Source organism: Amphiprion ocellaris, chromosome 12 (genome assembly GCF_022539595.1).
Source record: "Amphiprion ocellaris isolate individual 3 ecotype Okinawa chromosome 12, ASM2253959v1, whole genome shotgun sequence".
Taxonomy (NCBI): domain Eukaryota; kingdom Metazoa; phylum Chordata; class Actinopteri; family Pomacentridae; genus Amphiprion; species Amphiprion ocellaris.
This window is the reverse complement of record NC_072777.1, coordinates 35748200-35775073: the sequence shown is the minus strand read 5'-3', so window position 1 is coordinate 35775073 and position 26874 is coordinate 35748200. Positions and strand designations below refer to the sequence as shown.

Below are 26874 nucleotides of genomic sequence, written 5' to 3'. Positions count from 1 at the left end.
GACATTATGACAAAACTTGCAGGATTTGTCTTCCCATTGGACCCACAAATTTGCCTACTGGGAAACTTTACAACCATTAAATCACATTTTAACCCCGTAAAACCCACTGTTGCAGAAATACAACATCATCATATATATATATATATATATATATATATATATATATATATATATATATATATATATATATATATATATATATATATATATATATATGTATATATATATATATATATATATATATATACACACATCATATATATATATGTTGTTGTTTTTTTGCTCATTTTCTTCTATATTTGGGTTTATATATTATTATTATTATTATTATTATTATTATTATTATTATTATTATTATTATTATTATTATTATTATTATTATTATTAATAATAAAAAACTTGATTGATTTTTTGGAATAGCTTTGTGTTCTGCCAAGAAGTGTATAACGGTGAAATGAAGTCTCTCATCTCCCCATAGATAGATGGTTAAATGAACGGCTGCAACCCACTAGAAAATATTCCGTACACTCTGAGAAACGAATACAACACCTTTCTGAAGATCTGACAGCCCTACCTGACCTACACTGACACTTTGCCAACACCTTTATTGGATTTATTAGAAAAACAATACCAAACTGATTCACAACGAGTCGCCAGGATTATTTACACCGCCTCTGACTTTATGTTCTATTTATTTATTTAGCTTTATTTTTTCCATTACTTTGACTATAACCTATATCTAGATCTTCTGTAGCGTGCAGATTCCGTCATCAGTGGTGCATTTTTAAAGGGATCCTCCACGCTGTTGACTCCTGCTTTCTTCATTTAATCAGCACAATAAAATACTGCTCATGTTGTACCTTGCTCGATGCCGTCGTCTGGTTCACTGAAGCGAACTTTGCGTTTGGAGTTCTGTTTGGTCACAGTAGTGCTGGGAGGAGGTAAACCATCCAACGACGCTCTCCTCCTCTTCAGAATGGAGACCAAACCGTCTGGGGAGGAGTTCTGAAAGAGAAAAAAAATATATTTAACCTTCAGAACCTCAAACTACACCATGAGGTTTTAAAGGCATGTTATTTTAAAGGCATGTTATTTTTTATTTATTTATTTATTTTCTTTTTTCTTCCCCCATTTTAGACACGCATCCTCCTACTTATGTGCAATAACTGATACCTCATCAGTGCAATAACTGATACCTCATCCTCTTGTATATAATCTTCTACATATTTATAAGAAGAAAAAAAAATCATCTGTATATAATGTTTTTTCTGCAACTTTTGCACTGTGTTTCTTTTTCTTATCCATTCCTGCACTGCCTTTATACTTTTTCTTTGGAGCTGCTGTAACGGTGAACTTTCCCCACTGTGGGATCAATGAAGTTTATCCTTATCATTATCATTATCCTTATCCTTATCTTTTTTCAAATGTACAAAATTGTTTTGAGCTGGAAAGTGTAAAAACTGAAAGAATTAGCAGATTTTTAACTTTCTGACAGTCCTTGAACTCATGTGTTTCATCAGAAAAATGAGCCAAATCAAAGCATAAAACAGTCACATTTCATCAACATCACTTCCTTATTTGCACCATATTCAAAAAACAAGAAGATTTTTTCTAAATTGAATGTTACTGAATGAGGTTTTCTGTATTTTTTTGCATAATAAGTGAATGCAGGCTTTAAACGGTGCAGGTTTAGAACAAAGGTTAGGTGCTGAATCTGGTCCAGATCTGGAATGAAGACGGGGTTGTAAATGCTCACAGGGTCTAAGGATCAGACTAATTTCTGGGTAGGTTTTCTGGGGTGCCGATGAAATCATAATGTGAGGGATAACCTCCTTAAACAGGATTCATTTTTGACAGTTTGGTCAATATTTGTGCAACACTTCTGTCACTGAAACAGGAAATGCTCTTTTAACATGCAATTTACATTGAATTTTTTGCACAAAGTTACTTTTTTAATGTTGAATATGATCTTTTTAATTTTTCCACTTATGGTTGTTATCTTTGTTAATAAATAAGCAAAAATTCTGCATTCTTCGGCTGAACTGAGGAGCCATGATGGACTCGGATAAAACCAACCGTCTCAGGACAAAAATTCAAGGACTTTTCAGCTGAACTGCAGGCGAAAAATTAAGAGAAAAATTAAACACTCAGTCAACAAAATAAATGCAACATGGCTCATAAACGGCATAGAAAGGAGAATATTGTTGAAGGATACAGTCAGCCATTAACATTAAGTTTCATTAGTAGCCCTGATGGACATTTGTGTGGTTTTACATGTTCTCAAAACCAAAGAAAATATGGTTATTCACAGCAGGCCTTGCCAGCCCGACTAAATATAGAAATGTAAATAATAACAAATAACAGCTCCAAACTCAGATCTGGCTCCTGAACACGGTACTAAGATTTTTTTGGCATTAATTCATTTGGCTTTCTGTGACCAGAAGATGTTCTGATAGTCATTAATCTCTAAAGAACTAAAAATCTTCTTGATCACTGCCAGTAAATTCAGTCATTCTGTGTATCCAGTAAACAAATAACGTCACTTCTGTTCCTGATGCATTCATTTACTCATTCATTTTTCCTAACTGCAGTTAAAAATAAGCTGAAAACTACACAACAAACTACAGGTTTTTATTTGAACAGGAACAAAATCATACATTGTGGCATGTTTTGAGATGTGTTTTTTCCTGCATGGAGGAATTTTTGGCACCTTCCAGTGGTTTTAGCGAGAGCCAAAGGAACACCAGTAGAGCCAAAATGATAAGAGAGTAAAAACAAAATGTACTTTTTAAACTTGTTTTGTTAATTGTGGTTTTATCTATTCAAAGAACATGGAGGTTGTTGTTTATAAAACGGTCAGAAATAACAAGGAAATTCATAGACTCACTGCCTTTACTGCACATGGACAAATAATGTTTATTTTCATGCACAATTTCCCCCCAAAGCCCCATTTCTGAGCCAGGAAAAAAAACATGCACATAATGTGTCCAACATGTTGTGTTCCTCTGTAGACACTCTGTGATCTGGAAGTTGTAATGTGGAAATGATAAACTGAGGCTAAATGCTGTTCAAATTTAATTTATTTTTCTTGAAAAATTTCAGGTTCATGATGTTTTGTATAAAGTTAATTCCTTAAATGTGAACATTTTCAGAACGTGTTTTTTTCACTAAAACAAGAGAAAAATTTGGAGTTATTTCTGGGTTATTACGCTGTAATTTTACTGGTCTGGATCACTTGAGTTCAGATCTGACTGAATGTGGAATCTGAACTAAGATGAGTTTAGTTAAATAGACAACACATATACAAAATATGACGCACAAATGCTTAAACAGAGGTTAAAAACAGCCTAAATTGATGCTGGAGTTCAGTGAAAACAGTCAACGGTCCGCTAGAGTCTGCTGCAGCTTCTGATTAAACATGGAAAGAGATGGAAGAGACGACAGTTTGAGAGATTTTTGGAGGGAATTCCAATTGATCACTGCAGCAAAACAAAAGGAATTCCAGCCAAAGACAGAACCTTGGAGATAGAGAGAGTTATGAGATCTCTGGACCTCAGGTGGTTGTTGTTATGGAAGGTGGAGGAGGTTGGAGGTGCTGAGGTGTCTTCCCTGATAGGGTCTGCTAGATGAGTAGAAGCCAGTGCTGCATTTTTATCATGAACATCCATGGAGCGTATGTGTGACCTGTTTACGATCTGTGAACAAACCATGGAGCAGAAACAACGCGGTGCACACTCACATGCTCATACTACTGAAATAGATTAATCTCAAGCTGTCAGCCTCATCTGCTGCCATCATATATAGGTCAGTTGTTCTGTGAGGACAGTGGGTCAGTAGCAGGCTGGATACTGCGCTGGTCATCACATTCAGTTACATATAGATGCCATGCACAGCCACATTAGTAGATCATTTGGACAATCTGGATTTTCTCTTGATAAAATGTCAGTTTATCATGTGTCCTCGTCCTCTTTTAGAGCTTTTATTTCTCTCAATAATACAAAAGTTAACCTCTGGATCATGCAAGAGGAAAACGGGGAGTCAGTAAAGTTGGTAGTATTTATCCTTTTGGGACCTTAAATGTTGAAAATTGCATGTTAATTAATCTAAGTAGTAATGAGGCTACGGTATGTGGAGAATCCAAAGGTGTCATGGAAAAATGTTGCACAAGTTTTTTTTGTAAACAAACAAAGAAATTAAACTTTAGTTTTTCTTTTTTATGATTTGTTGCTGCTGAGGGGGTCATGGGAGTTTGACCTGCCAGTCCACATATGATCTGGAGAAGGACTCGTTTCCAGTGGGTGTTGGACTCCTCCAGGGCTGCCCCTTGTATCCTGTTCGTGGTCTTCATGGACAGGATCTCAAGGATCAGCTGGGGTGAGGAGGGTGTCTGGTTTGAGGACCTCAGGATCTCTGCTTTTTGCAGATGATGTGGTTCTGTTGGCTTCCTCAGACCTTCAGCAGCACTGGAGCAGTTTGAAGCCGAGTGTGGAGCGGTGGGGATGAGGATCAGAACCTCCAAGTCCGAGGCCGTGGCTCTCTGATGGAAACAGGTGGATTGCTCCCTCTGGGTTGGGGGGGAGTTGCTTCCCCAAGAGAAGGAGTTCAAGTATCTCAGGATCTTGTTCAGGAGTGATGGGAAAATAGAGCCAGAGATGGACAGGAGGATTGGTGCAGGGTCAGCAGTAATGAAGGCATTGGACCGAACTGTCGTGGTGAAGAGGGAGCTGAACCACAAGGAGAAGCTCTCAGTTTACCATCCATCTACGTTCCAACCCTCACCTATGGTCATGAGCTCTGGGTAGTGACCCAAAGAATGAGATCGTGGATACAAGCGTCTGAAATGAGCTTCCTCAGTAGGGTGTCTGGGTTCAGCCTTAGAGATAAGGGGAGAAGCTCAGACATCCAGAGGGAGTTCAGAGTAGAGCTGCTGATCCTTCACCTCTAAAGGAACCAGCTGAGGTGGTTTGGACATCTGATTCAGATCCTCCAGGGAGACTTCCTTTGGAGGTTTTCTGAACACGTCCACCTGGGAGGAGACCCCGGGGTAGACCCAGAACCTGCTGGAGGGATTATATATCTCATCTGGCCTGGGAACACCTCAGGATCCTCCAGGAAGAGCTGGAAAGTGTTGCTGGGAGGAGGAACGTCTGGAATGACCTGCTTCATCTGCTGCCTCCACGACCCGACCCCGGAAAAAAGAAGATGGTTGGATGGATGGATGGATGGATGGATGGATGGATGGATGGATGGATGGATGGATGGATGGATGGATGGATGGATGGATGATTTGTTGCTTTCCTACTTTGTCCTACTCCACAGAAGATATTTCTAAGTTCCCTTTAGCTCTAGCCGTGGTTGTGATGTTTCTATAGCAGTACAGGACTTTATATTGCAGCGAAAAATGTGACAGGAGCAAAGAAACAGCCAGAAACTGTCCAGGGTTCAGAGGGTTAATGTGCTCTCAGAGGACACAGTCTGGCCTTTTCACATATCACTCTATCAACAGAGATCCATTGTACCGGCTAGAAGCTAATGCTGCTGGTTGCTGTGTGTCCTGATGAGGACTGAATGAGCACAGAGCTGCAGTGGTTTGACATGTTTCTGAATTAATCCTTTTTTTGTTCATTTTAGTCAAAAGTCCACCAGATGTGTGGAAGATTTGTTGACTGTCCTATGCTCATAAAGCAAAACCAATAGCGCAAGTAACTCAAATTCAGCCTTTAGGTCAGTCTGTTGCATGAACTATCTCTTCTGAAATGCATTCCTGCTCCCGGTTAATATTTCATTTCTAAAGATTGTTGTATAATTGTTCTGAGAATGGGAAAAATGCAATCTGTCAAGTAGAAAAACTCCCAAACCCTTGTGAAATGCAATCCAACATTTGCAAGAAAATGAGCCCCACCCGGTCAAAGCTCCTCCGAATTACATAACAGCCATGATCTTCACCCCATCAGCCTGCAGCCTGCACCAATGTTTGGAAGAGCTCTGATTACATCACACCTCCAGGAAGAACCAGGCCCCCTCAGTGTTTAAACCACATGATGCTCAATAATCTAGCACATTTGGCAGGATAGACGTCCCTGGTGTGAGGCCACACCAGCGAACATGGGTGGAGGTTCACGATGATCTCACAGAGAGGCCAAAGGGATAATTCATGGGAGTGTCCCGGCAACGGCAAAGAGCCGGTCAGGATGTGGAACAAATAGTTTCTGCAGACGGAAAGTGTGTAGTGGAGAATGAAAACAGATGAGAGGAAGGAAGGTAGATGCACGCAGAAGATGATAGACCAGGGATGTCGAACTCATCTTAGTCCAGGTTCCACATTCAGTCCAATCTGAACTCAAGTGGACTGGAGCAGTAAAATCACAGCATAATAAACTGTAAATAACTCCAAAATTTTCACTTGCTTTAGTGCAAATAAACACGTTCTGAAAATGTTCACATTTAAGGAATTATCTTTATACAAAACATCATGAACCTGAAATTTTTCAAGAAAAATAAATTAAATTTCAACAACATTCAGCCTCAGTTTATCATTTCCACATTACAACTTCCAGATCACAGAGTGTCTACAGAGGAACACAACATTTAGTCACCTGGAACTGAACCATAGAGGATTTACTAGAGGATCAAAACCACAAAAGTCAGACAAAAAAGATGAAAAAAAACTCCAACAGAAACAAGACAACATTTTTTTTTAAAAATGAGACACAAAACAATAACAAAAATTTACAAAGCAACAAAAAAATGGACAAAAACGAGACAAAGAATTACATGAATGTCAAACAAGACAAAAAATGACAAAAGTGAGAAACAAAATGACAAAAATAAGACAAAAAACACAAGCGAGACAAAAAGGAAACACAGAACGACAAAAACATGAGACAAACGATAAGTCTGACAAAAAACAACAAAAACAAGACAAATTATTACAAAAATGAGACACAAAGCAACAAAAAATTAGACAAACGACGTGAAGCGAAACAAGAGAGACAAAAAATTAGACAAAAAAGTCACAAAGCAACAAAAAAAATGGAGAAACAACACAAGCGAGACAAAAGAACAACACAAACCCTACACAGAACAATGACTAAAGCGAAACACTAAATGACAAAAATAAGACAAAAAACACAAGCAAGACAAAAAGGAAACACAAAACGACAAAAATAAGAAATAAAACAACAAAGCAATGAGACAAAATCAGACAAAAAAAGAGAAAAAACAAGACAAAATATTTTAAAAATGAGACAAAATGACAAAAGAACAATGATCAATCTAGTATTTTACTTTATGATCCGAACAACTTGTCATGGTCTAGAAATGATTTTAAATTTATAGTTTTACTAATTTACAATCTGCATTTACTGTCTTCTCTGGAATTTTTACACTTTGAGCGATTTCTAAACCCCATCATGGTTGCATTTCTGTTTGATATCAGCAGCTACAGATAATTGGTTATTCCATCTGTTCCTCCAGTAGAACCAGTCAGGTGTACATCCAGGTAACAGATTCTTACCTCCTCTGAGTGCGACAGTTTGGCCAGGTCCTTGTCTGAGGCCTGAGGGACTCCTGTCGGCCACTCCACCTTCACCTCCTCCTCCTCTGGAGTATCCTCACAGTGCTCCTCCTCCTCCTCCTCTACTTCCTGTCCTTCCTCATATGTCTCCTCCTCTCCTCCATCCTCATCCTCATGGAAAGTCTCTGAGTTCAGGCTTTGCTCTTTTTCTTCATCCAGGTTTGTTGTTTCGGGCTTGTTGGCTGGAATACCAAAGACATGAAGGTCACTGGTTACAGATGAATTGTTATTTCTGAAGCATTGCTGGATGTGGATACAGAACATCTGTGTACAGGAAGGAGTAGCTGAAGGTCATCAGTAAACAAACACCAGAACGTATACCATCGTCTCAATAAAGAACAGATGAATCTGAGAGTATTCTCTTCTGAATATGGAATAGAAGTAGTTTGGAACGAAAACAGATGGATGGATGATAGATGGATGGATAGACGGATGGATAGATGGATGGACTATAGATCTATGGATGGAGATTCAAGGTAAAATAACTCATCAACTGCCACTGCTGTAATTTTTGTGCTATTCTATTTAGCAAAATTAGCATGCTATCATAGTAACTGTATTGCATCAGCATGTCAATGTAAACATGTTAGCATGCAGTTAGCATTTAGCTAAAATCAGCTGTGCCTCAGTTTGGCCTGGCAGAGCTGCTAGCATGACTTCTGGTACTACCTTTCTGTAGCGTCTCGTTCTTGGTCTGAAGGTCCTTCAGCATCGTGTTCAGCTTGTTCTGTTGAATGAAACATAACTGATCATGACACAGAAGTCTACAGTTGAGCAAAGAAAGGACGGGAAGGTTCATTAATCTTACCGGATCCATGCTGATGGATGGTCTGAGTGATGCCAGAGACAGATAGAGGCAGGGAGAAGACAAGAGAGGTTAAGATCCACTGATATTAAACTCATTAAAAGCCTGTTCTCCACATTCATCAGGGCTTTGCAACAATATCTGACATCGGCCAAATTAAATCCACCTGCATCAGAGGACCGTGGGCTGCAGCGACATACCAGCAGAGTCAAAGCTTAGGAGGAGACAGCAGCGTCAGGCATGCAGACGTTTGTCTGTGTCCAGAGGAAATTACCGTCCCGCCGAAATCTGCCTGTGCCCTGTCAGAAATATAGACTTTCTATTCATTCCTATGCGTCTCTGTCTCCACTGTATCCTCACGCTTTATCAGTGTCTCGGCCTGGCTCTTTAACCCTTGTGTCGTCCTGCGGGTCAAAATTGGCCCGTTTTAAAGTCAAAGTCAAAGTCAGCTTTATTGTCAGTTCTGCTACATGCGTACACATACAGAGAACTGAAACTGCATTTCTCTCTAACCCTAAAACATGAAAACTAAGCTAAAAATTTAAGATACAATCAAACATAAGAGAAAAACAAAAAGACAACAACAGTCCTAATCTACATAAGGCACAATTTTAAAGTTTGAAAATGTGCGGGAAAAAAATATTTTCACAGTGAAACTTCTGATGTCCACATTTTCAACATTTTTGGGAAATCTTTGAACATTTTTTGGTGGAAAAAATTGTTTTAAAAAATGTTTCTTTAAGAACATTCACATAAAAATCAGCCAAAATCCAGCGAATTTCACTGGATTTTGGTTGATTTTTATGTGAATGTTGTTAAAGAATATATTAGAAGTTTTACTGATATATATGGAATCACTTTAGATATTTTTCGGATTTTTTTTGAAAATATTTACAAGAATTTTCTTGCCAAATTTGGGGGATTTTTTTTTTTAAAAATAAAACTTTTAAGGGAAACTTTTAAGGAATTATTGGAATTTTCTTCCTGAAGATTTTGCAAATTTTCAGAAATTTAGGGAATTTTTTTTTTGAGTTTTTGGATTTTTTTCAGACAAGGAAACAATATTTTTTGGTGCCAGTAAATGAGGACAACAGGAGGGTTAGAATTAGTTGATTATATTAGATTAGATCGATTAGAATTAAGCAAAACTGGAGCTGAATGGGTTCTGACAGCGATGAAGGTAATGGGAGGGTAAATGAGACACTGAGAGCTGTGTGAGTTTCTGAAGGCTGAAGAAAACTCATATTTAAAGACATAGAAAATGTTTGAGTTAATGACAGAGATGTTTGAATGTGGGGAGAGTGTGGAATACCTGAGGTGTGTTCTGCACATCTGACTCAGCGTTTCGATGTGTTTCTGACTGATGGTATCTGGTTCATCAGACACACTGTTCTCACTGTCCTTCCTCTCCTTCAGCTGGCTCTCTGGGAAGGTTCACAGCACATAATTGAATTTAGGCTTTTGATTGCTGATAATAAATGAAAGAAGAGTAAAAGTGATGTGTGCAGTACCCCAGTTCTCCTGCAGGGCGGCGAGGTTGGACAGCAGACGTTCGTGGTAGAGCTTCTCTAGCTGTAGGAACTGGATGGCCCACTGGTCTGAAGCATCACCAGTTAAAGACTCAACACATGCTGCTGCAGATTTACTATCAATGTAAAAACCAGCTGTATGACTGACGATGCAAAGAGCTGAAGTAGAGAGGAAGACGAAAAATAATCCAGCACGATGGTAAAGAAAGAAGATTTTAAATCTGAACACAACATTAGCTGATGTCATGACACCAAAATTACCTTCTACAAGCAAAGTTGGGCTTGAATTAGCAGCTGGTGGCTCCTGATGGTGCACAGATGCAGTTTTTAATAAACAATAACCCAAAAACTATTTAAATAAAACACCAGCTATGAAGTAAAAGGCCTCAGTCACTTCATAATCCAAAGATCGGTTAGAGGATTAAGATACTGAGGGCCGCTTTATTTCAACTCAGCATTAACTTGATAGGTTTAATCAAAATAAAGCAACAGCATGTCCTTTATATATTACATCAGCTACTAGCTAAGATAAATCAGAAAGTAGTCTGTGGTCATTTTGGGAAAAAATGGACTAAGATGTTCCACACAAGCAAAGCAGCACAAGACTTTTATGATTATCTTTTTATATGATTCTATATTTTTTTGATTGAGTGAATAAATAAAACTTAAGAGAAGAAAGAAAGTAAGATTTAAAGGTGATTTTAAAAACATTTACAAAACGTAAGACACCAAACACTACATATATTTTTTTATCAGTTGCTTTTTTTTGACATTTCTTTTAGATGTCTGTGAGCTTTAAGTGTTTTAAGTGTGTTTTATGTGTTGTATTTATTGTTGGAGCCTGTCAAAGGAGAATTTCTGTCACCATTTGGGACAGACAAAGTTTATCCATCCATCCATCCATCCATCCATCCATCCATCCATCCATCACCAATTTGCACAGTGAACAATCACAGTATACCAAGGACCTGCTGCTCGTTAGGATTTTCTTTGCACTTTTTAGTCTCTTTCTTTGGTGTTTTCTCATTTCTAGACAAACTGCCAAGAAACTTTGCCCGCTGCAGACCAACGGATTATTCTGTGGGACACTTGTCTGGCAGTGAAACATTTTAATTAAACTGCAGTTTATGTAAAAATATTCAGACACAGGTTTAGTCTCTTTTTTGGTTAGCAATGCAGTGTTAAATTAGATTTGGATTTGGTTCTTTTGTTGTTATTACAGATCAGGTGAGTAGAACTAGTAGTTGTAAGTCATTTATTTGAGTATCATCCACCACCCTCTGTCACTCATTTTGTGGCCTCTGTTGATTTGTCTTGTTAATAATGTTTTTATCAGGTTGTGTTTCCTTTTCCTCCACGGAGCTGAGCCATAACAACACAGCTGGAGACAAAGTTTAGATCCTCATAGTTTGATCTGAAGCTCTGTAAGCTATACTGAAGACAACAGTTCTCATGCTAAACAAATGTTTTACTAAATAATAATATAATAACTTTATTTGTATAGCACCTTTAAGAACATTCACAAAGTGCTTTGACAGGTAGAACATAAAAAATGACAAAAACGTCCAGAATGGATCGCTGATTAAAGCTGGGTAAAAGGACAACATCACAGGGGGGTTAAGAGAGAAGCTGAAGAGAAAATAAAAGATAGAAATAGATAAAGATCAGGAGGTTAGAAAGAGGGACTACAAGCAGTGAACATTTCAAAAGGGACAAAAAGGCAGAGAGTGATAAGAGAAATAAAAGAGATCTTTACTGGAAGGCGAGTCTATGAAAGTGGGTTTTAAGAAGTGATTTAAAAGAAGTTAGTGATTTGGCGAGCCTTATCTCCTCAGGCAGGTCGTTCCAAAGCCGAGGTCCTGATGGAGAAGACCCGGTCACTCTTGGATTTAAGCCTTGATTTCAGAATGATCATCAGGGACATGTAGGGACATACGGGGTTAACATGCCTCCCTGGACGTCTCTAACATGTCTAGCGAGCTTTATAAGTGATCAGTAAAATCGTAAACTCAATTCTAAAATGGACAGGGAGCCGATGAAGAGAAGCTAAAATAGGGGAGATGTGATGTCGTCTGTTAAAACCAGTAAGAAACCCAGCTGGAGGTGGGAGAGGGATTTCTGTGGTTCATGTTGTGTCATTTTGTTGCTTAAGTTCACATTATTTCATTAAAAATTCTTCATTGTTCAACGTTCTGCAGGGCTTTTCCTGCTGCTGGCTGCATTCCTCTTTCTGGCTCACAGATCTCTCTTCCTATATATTCAGAATTCTTTCTGTCTCTTTCTCCCCCGTCAAACACACAAACACATAAACACAAACCATCCTCCCCCTGTTGCAGCGAGGCAGCTGTTGCCATGACAACGGCACAAACAGCGCCAGAGGAAACTACTACTGCAAACCCTCAGAGCTTTGAGCCAAAGTATAGGGAACACCCAGAGCCTCAGAGGCAACGAGAGGACGGAAAACAACAACCAGACAGATAAAGATGAGGCCTGACAGCCAGAGAAATAGGAAAACACCTCTCACATTCTGATTTTCACTTTTAGGTTGCAGTTTAGTCACTGTGAGTTAGTTTAAACTCAGAATGTTCAGAGCAGGACGAGAAGAAATGACAGGCTGTTAGAGACGAGTCAGACCTGCATCACAAATGTGGATCTCAACTTCCTCTAATGTCATGCAAACAACAATCATGAAGAACCTGAGGAGCTGATGAAATCCCAATGTGATGATAACCTCTTTAAACAGGATTCATTTTTGACAGTTTGGTCAATATTTGTGCAAAGCTTCTGTCACTGAAACAGGAAATGCTCTTTTGAGATGCATTTTACATTGAATTTTTTTGAACAAAGTTACTTTTTTAACGTTGAATACGATCTTTTTCTTTTTTCCCCTCATGGTTATCGTCTTTGACTTTCAGTAGAGTTATTCAACATGAACATAAAACCCTACAATTAAAACAAGATCAAGATGACTGCAGGTTTTAGAGACTGCACCACCTCAGGGCATGATGGGAAACACCTGGCACTCATCTAATCTATTGATCTGATCACTTTAGATGTTAACTCAAAAAGACACTTGATAGAAGGTTTTCATTTCTTTCAGTTGCAGAGATTTAGACAGTGTTAGTCTGGGCCTCCACCAAAGGTAAACCCTGTTTCCACCAAATGAGACCAAAGCCACCGTTGAGTTTACATCTTCTATTTTATCATCACATGTCCCAGTGTGTCTGAGTCACGACTCAGCTGGAAAATACTGGTGACTAAATGTCAACATGCATTAAAGACATGAGGTCGCCGTGCCCTCGGAAGGATACAGTCCTCTTTGAGTGAGAAGGCCTCTGCAATCTGAAAGGAAAACATAATAGGTTAACCTTCCTGTTGTCTTCATTTACACACACCAAAAATATTGTTTCCTTGTCTGAACAAAATCCAAAAATTCAGCAAATAAATTCCCCAAATTTCTGAAAATTTGCAAAACCTTCAGGAAGAAAATTCCAATAATTCCTTAAAAGTTTTATTTTGAAAAAATCCCCCAAATTTGGCAATAAAATATTTTCAAAAAATGAGTAAAAATCTTCAAAAAAAATCCTAAAAATATCTAAAGTGATTCCATATATATATCAGTAAAACTTCTAATATTTTCTTTAAGAACATTCACAAAATTTTTGTGATTTTGTGATTTTTTTTGTGTGTGTGAATGTTCTTAAAAAACATTTTTAACATTTCTTTTTTCCACCCAAAAATGTTCAAATATTTCCCAAAAATGTTGAAAATGTGGACATCAGAAGTTTCACTGTGAAAATACATTTTTTTCCACATTTTCAAACTTTAAAACAGGTCAATTTGACCCATAGGACGACATGAGGGATAAACAGGAGGTACAGTTTGATTCATTCTGTGGCATAAAACAGCTCTCATTAGGCGACCATTAACCTGTGAAGCATCAAAGCTCACCTCAACATGCAGAAAATGTAATCAAACGCTTCTTAGATGTTCAACGACATGTTTGAAATTCACCAGATTCCTTCAGAGATGAGGATCACATGCCGGGAACCAGAACTGAGCAGACAACCTGTGAGACCGGAGTCACATGCAGCTACTTATGTCTGAGTTCACGTCTCTGAGGGCTTTTTCCATCCAGACGCTTTAATCTCCATCCCACCACCAGCAGACTGCATCATTTAGTACATTTACAATAGGAAAGTTTAGCCTCCTTATAGATTGTTCTGTAATCCCATGATGCCACATAGTTTTAAGGCTGCAACTATAGATTGTTTTCATTCTACTTCTTGAAAAATACCTGCGACTGTTCTGGTTGATGCCTAAAATACTTTTTAAAACAGCTAATAGACGTATTAAACAAACTATGAGGAACCGTAAAGGGGAATTTTATCAGGTTATCTATCAAAACAAATTGAATCTTTATTCTTTCTTCATTTATTTAGCTACATGTCTTATATCCTCACTGTGTTTGACATCCTTACTGGTTGAAAAGAAATCCACAGACTGAATATTTCAGTTATTCCACTAAATAATAGACATATTTTGTGTTGAAGGGCCCTTTAAGACATGAAAAAAATCAGTTCTTCCATCCTCTGCAGGCAGAGATGCATTGCTCATGGTTGTCTTGCATCTTTTTTAGTAGTATTCTGCAAGTTTAAGTGCTGCTATTGGTTGAAAACTTGATGTTCTACTACTAAAAGAAACCATAAAAGGATTTTTTTCTGTTATGTTTGACTTTCTAGGTGTATTCTGTATTTATTAATCAAAAATCCCAATAGAGGCTCACGTGTAAATCCACACGAACGCCTGAAATAATAAATATTTAGTATTTCAAGGACACTTTTCTGCTGCTCGGTGTTGTTTTGTTTCTTCCTCTTCATTTTCCTGACTTATTCTGTTGGATATCTTTCAGACATCTGGAATTTTCTGCGCTGGTGGGAGCATCTGTGACCGAATATGGAGAGAATGGAAGACACTGATCCAAGTAGGTGTCATGTAGTTCTATGTAGCATCACTCACTCCTCTGCAATTAGACTGGATTTGTCAGAAAAAAAACAGCCTAACAAATGTGTCTGAAAACCTACAATAACATGTCATACAGCTGCCTTTGCTTCTCCTCTCCAGCTTCCTCTTTGTTCTGTGATTAAAAGTAAACTACAGACTCCTCAATGCAACAGCAGAGAAAAATTAATCATGTTAGAAAACAGCGGTTTAGAAAGTATATCAAACCACAGCTGCTGTGATCCTGACCCAGACTGTATTTATCTTACCTCTAATCAGCATGTCTGTTCAACACCATAATAATCTAAAACTGAGGGTTGCCAGTTCAAATCCCTACACCTGCAATATGATGTTCCTTTTGTGCTTCAGCATCTTCTTGAACAGCCGGCCTTTTAGAATCCTAAACCAGGTCATATCTCAGTGCATGTGCTCATCTAGGAAGCTATTCTGATGCATTCTGGAAACACCAGCTTTCTTATTTTTGTCTCAGAGAATGACTGCCACACGAACACGTATCGATGCAAACACACCCACACACAGCCTCTCCGTCAGACTAAATAAAGCCTCGCTGTATTCCCAGTGGATCCGGGAGAAAACATCCTGTCAGACGTTCGACACACACCTGGTGCAGAGAGTGTGGCAGCAGTGTGTAGTCGCTGTTCTCTCCAAGGGTCTGCAGCGAGGCCAGCAGCTCCGGACTGAGACCCGGCATCGCATCTCTGAAGACACTCCCTGGAAACATCAGACACAAACAGACACTAGAATCACAACTGAATCACACATATCTAATGATTCAAACGTCTCACTATTAATGTTCTAGAAAGCTGTAGAGAATTATCAGTGAACTCTGATCAGTGTCTTTGCTGCAGAGATTCAGTCAGTCACAGAAATGCACCTGTACTGGTAAGAAAAATACTGTATTTTTTCTTTAACAATTCTAAAAGTCATGATCAGCACCAGGTAAAGGAGGTCTACTAAAGAGATGCTAGCAGTCGCATTATGGGAAACGAAGGATCTTGACTTCTATCTGCTCCTAAAAGTCAAAATATCTCGGATTCTTATCGTGTCCACCTGATGTGGCAGTTTCCCAGTTTTTCCCATTCATCGTCTATGTGATTGCCTATCTTCTTCTTCTTAGGTGTCTTGCTTCATCGTGTTGACGACCATGCCTTTCCACTTTTCTCTGTCATACGTTGCATGTAGTACAGTGTTAGCCTTCGATGTGTTTGTCCAAAAGTCCTGGGCATGACGTTAAACTGCACCTGGTGACGATGCTCACCTGTGGGCTTTGGGGAAGGTGGAACAACCCCTTAATTGTCATTGTTCTCAGGTCCACTCTGACCCAGAGTGGTAGGACCTGAAAGGGTGCCAGCTGTGGCTTCAATAGCTCCATCTATGGGTAAATAGACAGCAGAAGGCAATAGCAAACCACTGCTGTATGATGCCAAGAAAACCTTGCTAGTCCAGAGACAAATACATTGACGCGTTGCATGCTGGTCTGGTTACAGTGCGTTTCCAGCTATGATCCGGTGCATCTCACCGCAGCTCATCTGCATAAAGTAGATTTAACTTCCACTTTATGCAGATTCGATGCGGCCTGTGGAGGTCCAAAGCATCGACAAACTTTCATCAAACATCTAAACTAGCCGTCAGTGACCTAAAACCAGGACAGATTCAGCTGCTGCTCAGATTATTTCTTTCCTCAAATGCTTTCAGAAATACTTTTCTCTGAACTGTTTTCATAATAAAAGAGAACGTTTGCGACCAAGCCGCTGTCATCTGACTCTTGGTAAGAAATTTGACCAATGCTTAAATTTTCACTTTAACCTTGAAGATACAGCATCAAATTTCTTACCAAGAGTCAGATGACAGGTCAAACACATGACTCAATTTAAGACTCCAAAAGGATAAATAGGACACTCTCTGGGAAAAATGGGACACGTAGCTCACAACAAGAGGTGATAACTTGCTTTGTTTCTGATTTATGGTCTAATAAAACAATATTATCTGATAGACTCCAGCTCTGTACTCCTCTAAACCGCTGCTGTTCTCAGTACTGTTATACACACGCTAATGGATGTGTTTGGATCTTGTATAGCTACTGTGTTAAAAAAAAAAAAAAAAAAAAAACAACTAAAACTAAGACTTGTGCTGTGCTGAAAGTGATGAAGAAATGTGACTGAGTCCGACTTAGATTGCAAAAGATGTCGAGGTCAGATATGAAGCCGTTAGATTGATGGAAGGTGAGCACGTCTGAAAGAGGCTTTTGAACTAAACTAGATGTTTGTCCCTGTTTCCAGCCTTTATTCTGAACATTAATTACAGAATTAACCATTAATTCTGTAGTGATTGTTTCCATAATAAATAATTCTGAAATTTGTAAAAACATGATCATAATGAACATAAAAAGTCAACAGTCCCTCAATTATATATTGACCCATAAGAGTGGTCCCAGTGTTCTCCTCTAACTCTCAGAAATAAAGCAGACAATATTTTTCTTCAAATCCTCAACTGTTTCTTTAACCAGCTTATGAAAATGTCCTACTGCAGCACAAACTGTCTCTTTTGGGTACAAAAAGCCACAGTAAATAAAGCAAACCGCTGAATTTCAGAGTCACAGTTTGATTGTGTTCGTGGTTACGGTGGAGTGAATGTAAGTCAGTGTGTGTTTTTAAAGGGTGTGTGGGTGTCATCAGCAGATATGGAACATGCTAAGGCCAACTGACAGACCTCAGCAGGTTGCCATCAGCCTGACAATTAGCCACAATTAGCCGTAGCTGCACGCTGCTGCTCTTACATAACTGTCACCTCCAGCTGTACAGAAAACAGCTTCCTTACAGCTTAGTATCATCCCCATCATCTTAAGCTCTGCTTTTTCTGGCAAAGCATTAGAGTTATTGGGAAGCGGTGGTTTGCAGATGGAGGATCGGCTTTGAGTTGCTTTCAGTCAGCTGCAGATTGTGTTCTGAATCGACTGCTCTGTGCTCTGAGATTAATAAAGTCAGTCGAGGGTCGGTTAAAGGAAATAAAACTGTCTCTGTGAGGCGTTCTATTAACCCTCGTGTCGTCCTGTGGGTCAAAACCGACCCCTTTTAAAGTTTGAAAATGCGGAAAAATATATATTTTCACAGTGAAACTTCTGATGTCCACATTTTTTGGTGGAAAAAAATCAAATGTTTAAAAAAATGTTTCTTTAAGAACATTCACCAAAAAAATCAACCAATTCAACCATTTTGGTTGATTTTTATGTGAATGTTCTTAAATATCAGAAGTTTTACTGATTTATATGGAATCACTTTAGATATTTTTAGGATTTTTTTGAAAGGTTTTTACTCATTTTTTGAAAATATTTACAAGGGAAACGTTCAAGGAAATATTGGAATTTTCTTCCTGAAGGTTTTGCAAATTTTCAGAAATTTGGGGAATTTTTTTGCTGAATTTTTGGATTTTTTTCAGACAAGGAAACAATATTTTTTGGTGCCTGTAAATGAGGACAACAGGAGGGTTAAATCAATGGTAGGTTTTTAGCGTTACATCAGCTGGATTCTTTCAGGTGCATGCATTTTAAAAGTCATTTTTTGAGCAAAACTAAAAGAGTATTTTACCTTTGGTGCTATCAATGAACAGCCCTTCTTCTCTTTGAGTCTCTCCGGGTTCAGGACCTTTATTCGGGCTGCTGTTTTTATTTCCCATCCTTTCAGCCACTGCAGCCGTTTTCTCCTCCAGGTTCTCAGAGACCCTCCAAAGGGTCGCTGCTGGGTCTGTTCTTTCTTTTTCAGGCCCTCAGTGGAAAAACATTAATTGCCTGCGACCTTTATCAGAGCGCTTCCTTTTAGGAGAGATAAGTTAATCACTTGGGAAAATTTGTGCCGCTTTGAGCTCCGGGAAAAGACTGAGTGAGTCCTCAGCAGAACACGTGATTTAATCCTCCATGGCTTCTCCTGGGTGGCCGTTAGAGACGTCCACCACGAAGACAGGCCTGCTGAGGATGTAGTTCCCAGCTCCGTCCTCCAGTCCTGTGAGCTTTATTAGACACAGGGTTCAGTGCAGCCTTCCGTCCTCGTCCCCGGAAAGCTGTCAAAACATGAAGCAGATTTTTTTAAAGAGAACATAACGTATGCTCCGCTCAGGCAGGACGTTGTGAGAAGCAGCAGAGAAAGAGAAACTAGAGGGTGGAATGCAAAGAAAAGGAGCATTGCTGGTGAAATGGCAGTTATGTCACCGACTAAATGGGATGTCTTTGTGTTGAAACCATGACTGCCAGCTGAGCAGAGTGCTCCGTCTGAAGGACTGCTGGGTTCAAAATAACCTCACTGGAGTTCTAAAAAAAAAAAAAGAGGCAGCTTAGAGCTTCTGATTTTTGCCGACTGTACCAGAAAATATTTTACAAAACATTTTAGTGAGTTATGAATATTTGGAGGCACAGTGGATCAGTGGTTAGCTCTGTCACCTCACAGCTAGAAGATCCCCGGTTCGTGTCCCGGCCTTCCTGAGATCTTCCTGCATGGAGTCTCCATGTTCTCCTGTACATGTGTGGGTTTTCTCCAGGTTCTCCAGGTTCTCCCACAGTCCAGAAACATGCTGAGGGTCATTGGTGACTCTAAATTGTCTCTATGTGTAGCCCTGTGATAGACTCTTACCTGTCCAGGTGAACCTGTGATAGACTGTTACCTGTCCAGGTGAACCTGTGATAGACTGTTACCTGTCCAGGTGAACCTGTGATAGACTGTTACCTGTCCAGGTGAACCTATGATAGACTGTTACCTGTCCAGGTGAACCTGTGATAGACTGTTACCTGTCCAGGTGAACCTGTGATAGACTGTTACCTGTCCAGGTGAACCTGTGATAGACTGTTACCTGTCCAGGTGAACCTGTGATAGACTGTTACCTGTCCAGGTGAACCTGTGATAGACTGTTACCTGTCCAGGTGAACCTGTGATAGACTGTTACCTGTCCAGGTGAACCTATGATAGACTGTTACCTGTCCAGGTGAACCTGTGATAGACTGTTACCTGTCCAGGTGAACCTATGATAGACTGTTACCTGTCCAGGTGAACCTGTGATAGACTGTTACCTGTCCAGGTGTCTCCTGCCTTCACCCTCAGTCAGCTGAGACAGACTCCATCCCCCATGACCCTGATGAGGATTAAGTGGTGTATAGACGATGGATGGATGAATGTTTAGACAGAATTTGCTTTCTGTCTATCAAATGAAGACACCTCAGCACCTCCAACCTCCTCCACCTTCCATAACAACAACCACCTGAGGTCCAGAGATCTCATAACTCTCTCTATCTCCAAGGTTCTGTCTTTGGCTGGAATTCCTTTTGCTTTGCTGCTGCGATCGACTGGAATTCCCTCTAAAAATCTCTCAAACTGTCGTCTCTTCCATCTCTTTCCATGTTTAATCAGAAGCTGCAGCAGACTCTAGCTGACCGCTGACTGTTTTCACTGAACTCTAGCATTAATTTAGACTGTTTTTAACCTCTATTTAAAGACTTGTGCATCTTTTTTGTATATGTATTGTCTATTTGTTATCTTTCTTCCTGCTGGGGCCTCTTGCCAGGTCATCATTGGAAATGAGAAATTATTCTCAACTGATCTCACCTGGTAAAATAAAGAATAAATAAATAGATAAAATAAATAGTTTAATGTTTCTGCTGGCAAAACAACCTTGAAACATTATCATACTCGATGCTATGCCACTAGCCTGCCGAAAAAAATCATGATTTTCACAACTTTAGAGCATCAAACTGTTAGCAGGCAGTCAGAGATCATTCCATGTGGAGTTCACTGTGATCGTCTCCATTGTTGTTTCCATTCCTCCTACTGCACACGTTCAGACTGGAGAGACCATCTCCTCCAACCCAACCTTCTACCTTCATCCCCTACTAGCTCTGGACCTCCATCAGTCCCACCTCCCCTCACTCCTCCTCCTCTCTATGCTAACATGCTGCTGCTAATAATTCATTTCCTATTAAGGATCAATAAACTATATATTCTATTCTATTCTCTGTTGTGGAAACCTTAACCATGCAGAAGTTTAAAACTCAAGACACCTCATCACATAAAGGTGTAGAATCTCCATCACAGGCCTCCAGCTGATGTTTTATCCAGAGTATCAGTGACTGACAGGCTGGGATTCAGTGTTTAACCTAAAGGCTTTTCACATCTTCGCCAGAGTCCACCTGTAACTGTTGACATGATGAGGAGGAATGACTTCTAGCCAGATCTGTCACTAGGATTATTGTCCAGAGAAACACACACTGCTGTCCAGGCTTGGTGTGTTTTCCTTCTATTACAGTTTGAGAGATTTTCCCAGTTGAACTCACCAGCTCCTCTCCAAGACTAAAAACTGTTCCTTCATCTCACCGTACAGCTGCAGATAAATCTATTTCCACCTCATGAAACTCACATCTTCAGCCTGAGCGGTCTGAGGGCATGAAAGCCGTGTGATGCTGCGAGTTCACGCTGCATGTTAGCCGTCATGTGAACATTACAGATTCAGCAACATGGAATGTGACACAAAGAACAAACGCCAGGAGCAGCGAGTGACTCAGAAAAGAAGGAGGTTGGAGATGGAAATCTGTGTGAGCTGCTCTAAAGCATGCTGCGTTTTACCGTCTTTTCTCTACACCCTGTGTGCAGCTCTGAGGTTTTTTTACTAAATCAACACTTGAGCATGAATTTGCAGAGAAGAAATAACACAACATTTGAATTGTATACGCTTTCATGTGGGTTATTCATGAAGATCAGGTTCAAGTCTGATTCAGGAGATGATTGTCTGTAGTAAATTCAGGTTAACATTTCCTCCTCTACCTCTGCCTAAGTTTCCTCAACCTCTTCCTCTCCTTTAACTCCCCTGTTGTCCTCATTTAGAGCATCAAAAAAATATTGTTTCTTTGTCTGAAAAAAATCCAAAAATTTAGCCAAAAAAATCCCCAAATTCATAAAAAATTGCTAAATCTTCAGCAAGAAAATTCCTTAAAAGTTTCCCTTAAAAAAAATTTTTAAAAAAAGAAATTTGGCAAGAAAATTCTTGTAAATATTTTCAAAAAAATGAGTAAAAATCTTACAAAAAAATCCTAAAAATATCTTTAAGAATGTTCTTAAAGAAAATATTAAGTTTTACTGATATATATGGAATCACTTTAGAAAAAAAATCTGGATTTTGGTTGATTTTTTTCCGACTGTTCTTAAAGAAAATATTAGAAGTTTTACTGATATATATGGAATCACTAGATATTTTTAGGATTTTTTTGGAAGATCTTTACTCATTTTTTGAAAATATTTACAACTTTTTAAAATTTATTTATTTATTGCAAATTTTTTTTTTTTTTTTAAATAAAACTTTTAAGGGAAACTTTTAAGGAATTTGGGGAATTTTCTTCCTGAAGATTTTGCAAATTTTCAGAAATTTGGGGAATTTTTTTGCAGATTTTTTGGATTTTTTTCAGACAAGGGAACAATATTTTTTGGTGCCTGTGAATGAGGACAACAGGAGGATTAAACTTTGTATAAATATTGTTCCAAAAAACCTTCCTTCATCTCTGTAATTCTCTGCTTGTGCATCATTATTTCTTTTATTCTTTCTTGAAGACACACTCCAGTGAAAATCCATTTTTTTTAGCTTGTCAACATGTTCATATGGTGTTTTTTTTTTTTAATATACACTAGAAGACTGGAATGAGGAGTCAACACTGACAGTTTCAAAACTTCCAGGGTCTCATATGTAATGAAAAGGAGGAACTGCGGGACTTTCTGGATCATTATTCTACATCCGGTTGGATTTCCAGTCCCAACATGTTGACTGAATTACTCTGATACTACGGTGATGTGCAGCGTAGAGCAGTTTAACAGCGTTTGACTTCTTAGATCTGCACATTATAGAGGAAGCTGCAATGTAGAATTCATCTAATCAGTTCTAAGGCAGGAAGGGATCATTTTCATGGGAAAAAACTCGAAATGTGTAACTTTGATACGCAGAGACGAGTTTTTAGGTGGTAAATCACTAAGTCTGTGGAACTTTTAATGCTGATTAGTGTCTCCTATACAAGACTGATGAAAAGGGCTTCAAAATAATAATAATAATAATAATAATAATAATAATAATAATAATAATAATAATAATAATAATAATAATAATAATAATAATAATAACAACACCAGAGTTTACATAATCCTGCTAAATCATTCAACATACATCATACAAAAACCCTGTCTATAAACAGCAGCAAGGACACTATTGGATAAATAAAACAGTGGAATACTAGTAAAGTAAATCTAGTTTGAGCAGATTTTAATATGTTATAACAATGTAGTTTTATGTCCCATATCATGAAAGAATAATTTACTGTTTTACTGTAAAATCACTGCTTTTGGTGGACATCTTATACAGTTTTATTTAGTTTTTTAAATCAACGCTGTATTTCTGTGATTTTACTAGATATTATCTGTAATTTATAAAAACAGGGTAAATCTGAAATAATTAGAAGAACTAAAAAAAAATTTACCATTTTATCGCTAGACATTAAAAATAATTTACCACTTTTTTATGATTTTACTAGAAATTATTTGGAATTTGTCAAAACAGTGAAAATCTGTAAAATAATTAGATGAACTAAAAAAATGTAACTTTTTTTCTATGATTTTCACTAGATATTATCACTAGATATTAGAAATTATTTACCACTTTTTCCTACGATTTTACTCGATATCTGTAATTTAACAAAACAGTGAAAATCTGTAAAATAATTAGAAGAACTAAAAAAAAATGTACCATTTTAACGTGTTCAATATACATAATTTTTCTGTCAAATAGTTGCAAAATTTAAAAAAAAAAAAACAACATTTTTTTTTACTAATTTAAATGCAGTGACAATTTTGTGGTCAAATGTTGTGAAAGAATAAATCATGATTTGGAAAAATATATATTTTTAATGTGGACATTATGTAACATGTTTTGTTTTATTTAGTTTTTTTAACATTGTAAGTTCACACTATATTTCTATGATTTTACTAGATATTATCTGTAATTTATAAAAACAGGGAAAATCTGTAAAATAATTAGAAGAACTAAAATAATTATTTACGATTTTAAAATGTTTAATATACAGAATTTTTCTGCCAAACAGCTGCAAAACATGTAAAAAATATTATTATTATTATTTTTGCTGATTTAAATACAGTGACAATTTGAAAAAATATAGATTTTAATGTGGACATTCTGTACATTTTTGGCCTTATTTTTTGTCACCCTATAAAATCATACTTTTTTCTGTGATTTTCTTAAATATTTACCTGTAATTTAACAAAACAAGGAAAATCTGTAAAATAATTAGAAGAACTAAAGAAATTATTTACCATTTTATAATGTTTAATATACACTTTATTCTGTCAAAAAGCTGCAAAATATGTAAAAATTTAAAATTTTTTGCTAATTTAAATACACTGACAAATTCATACTTTTTTCCAATGATTTTTACTTGATATTATCTGTAATTTAACAAATTATATTTCTATAATATCTATATGATTTTACCACATACTATTTGGAGTTTATCAAAACAGTTAAAGTAAATAATTAGAAAAATGCAACAAAATATGTACCTTTTTTATGATTTTCAGTAGATATTATCACTAGATATTATAAATTATTTACCACTTTATCACTAGATAATATAAATTATTTACCTTTTCATCACTAGATATTATCACTAGATATTATGAATTATTTACTACTTTTTCTATGATTTTCACTGGATATTATCATTCGATATTATAAATTATTTACCACTTTATTCTTAGATATTATCACTACATATTATAAATTATTTACTATTTTATCACTAGATATTATCACTAGATATTATAAATTATTTACCTTTTTATTATTAGATATTATTACTAGATATTAAGTTATTTACCACTTTTTTCTATGATTTTCACTTAGATATCATCTGTAATTTAACAAAACAGGAAAATCAGTAAAACAGCAGTAAAACGGTAAAAACTGGTCTCTTTTTTTTTTTTTTTTAAACACTGTATATAACCGTGTTTATCACTGCTGTGTTTAGTTTTTCATTAATTTTTTTCTGTCCCACATGTGGGTGCTCGACGTGTGCGTGAGCGTGCACGTGTCACCGACGCTTCGTTTCGTGCAAACCATTAGATTTTCCTGCTTGGATCGCGTTCCTAGCAGTTCTTTCATGGTTTTATCCCACATCTCATGCACGTTAAAACACTCCGAGCATTAAAAACAAACCGCAGCATCTCCGACTGAGGACCAGAGCATCGAGTTCAGAGAGATTTATCTCCTCAGCCTCTCAGTTAGGAGAGATTTAAGGGACTGTCAGTGGATGAAAACAGCACAGCAGTCTGGACTTGGTGTTTTTATCCACTGACAGTCCTTTAAATCATCACTAATGTGCAGTTAAAGCAGGAGAATGATGAGAGTTCATGTGATCAGGATGGATGATGGATGGATGATGGACGGATGGAGGGTTTACTCACAGCTGGATCTGTCTCCAAACAGCGTCTCGGTGTTCCGTCCTAAACCTCACTCTGTCCTCCGTGCTGCTTGTTTACGGTCCAATCCGGGGATTTTCCTGCTTCTCTCTGCTCTAGTCCTGCATGTCCCGGTTATTTCTTTCTTTCTATACTCGCAGCTCTCTGGTCTTGGCCGCCATCTCCTGGCAGATGTGGACCCTGACTGCTGCTGCTGGTGTTAGTCTGGTTATGTAAGAGCAGATCAACGGTCTTCTGATGGAGGCTGAGCTGCTAAACCGAGCACAGGATTACAGGAAATAGTAAAAAATTTAAAAAAAATAAATAAATGCACATCTTCTCTAGGCTGAGTTGAGGCTCTTACATAAGAAGAACAATCAGTAGATGAGATAGATGTCCATCATTCCCAAAAATATCACTATTATCAATAGATGTTATAAATTATTTACCATTTTATCACTAGATATTATCACTAAATATTATAAATTATTTACTATTTTCTCACTAGATATTATCACTAAATATTATAAATTATTTACTATATTATCACTAGATATCACTAAATATTATAAATTATTTACTATTTTATCACTAGATATTATCACTAAATATTACAAATTATTTACTATTTTCTCACTAGATATTATCACTAAATATTATAAATTATTTACTATATTATCACTAGATATTATCACTAAATATTATAAATTATTTACTATTTTATCACTAGATATTATCACTAAATATTATAAATTATTTGCGATTTTATCACTAGATATTATCACTAAATATTATAAATTATTTATCACTTTTTTCTATGATTTTCACTAGATATTATCATTCAATATTATGAATTATTTACCACCTTTCTATTAGATATTATCCCTAAATATTATAAATTATTTGCGATTTTATCACTAGATATTATCACTAAATATTATAAATTATTTATCACTTTTTTCTATGATTTTCACTAGATATTATCATTCAATATTATGAATTATTTACCACCTTTCTATTAGATATTATCCCTAAATATTATAAATTATTTACGATTTTTTTTCCAGGATTTTTACTAGATATTAAAATTTATTTACCATTTTATCACTAGATATTATAAATTATTTATCATTTTATCACTAGATATTATCACAAAATATAAATTATTTACCACTTTTTTCTATGATTTTCACTAGATATTATCATTCAATATTATGAATTATTTACCACTTTATTACTAGATATTATCACTAGATATTATCACTAGATATTATAAATTATTTGCCGTTTTATCACTAGATATTATCACTAGATATAATAAATTATTTACCATTTTATCACTAGATATTATCACTAAATATTATAATTGTTTACAACTTTTTTCTACGATTTTACTAGATAGTAATTATCTGTAATTTAACAAAACAAGGAAAATCTGTAAAATAATAACAATCAGAA

At 37.0% G+C, this 26874-nt stretch overlaps 1 protein-coding gene and 1 long non-coding RNA gene across 3 annotated transcripts in view; one reads left to right on the top strand and one right to left on the bottom strand.

The window, feature by feature from the left end:
* Positions 1 to 25599, bottom strand: part of cnstb (consortin, connexin sorting protein b) — a 28545-nt gene extending 2946 nt beyond the window's left edge. Inside the window, exons 1-11 of one of the 2 annotated variants that reach the window (XM_055015902.1) lie at positions 25423 to 25599; positions 18517 to 18985; positions 16191 to 16304; positions 15534 to 15643; positions 13222 to 13252; positions 9893 to 9979; positions 9694 to 9805; positions 8385 to 8406; positions 8246 to 8303; positions 7517 to 7758; positions 861 to 1005 (exon numbers count right to left, since the gene is read on the bottom strand). In XM_055015902.1, coding sequence (XP_054871877.1) covers positions 861 to 1005; positions 7517 to 7758; positions 8246 to 8303; positions 8385 to 8406; positions 9694 to 9805; positions 9893 to 9979; positions 13222 to 13252; positions 15534 to 15623 — 787 coding nt within the window. In that variant the 5' untranslated portion in view covers positions 15624 to 15643; positions 16191 to 16304; positions 18517 to 18985; positions 25423 to 25599. The remainder of the gene's footprint in view (positions 1 to 860; positions 1006 to 7516; positions 7759 to 8245; positions 8304 to 8384; positions 8407 to 9693; positions 9806 to 9892; positions 9980 to 13221; positions 13253 to 15533; positions 15644 to 16190; positions 16305 to 18516; positions 18986 to 25422) is intronic. The other variant, XM_055015901.1, reaches the window with a different exon arrangement.
* LOC129350187 (uncharacterized) overlaps positions 1 to 26874 on the top strand; it is a 66909-nt gene that overhangs the window by 531 nt on the left and 39504 nt on the right. Inside the window, exon 2 of the long non-coding RNA XR_008603511.1 lies at positions 14823 to 14894. This is a non-coding gene — a long non-coding RNA (uncharacterized LOC129350187). The remainder of the gene's footprint in view (positions 1 to 14822; positions 14895 to 26874) is intronic.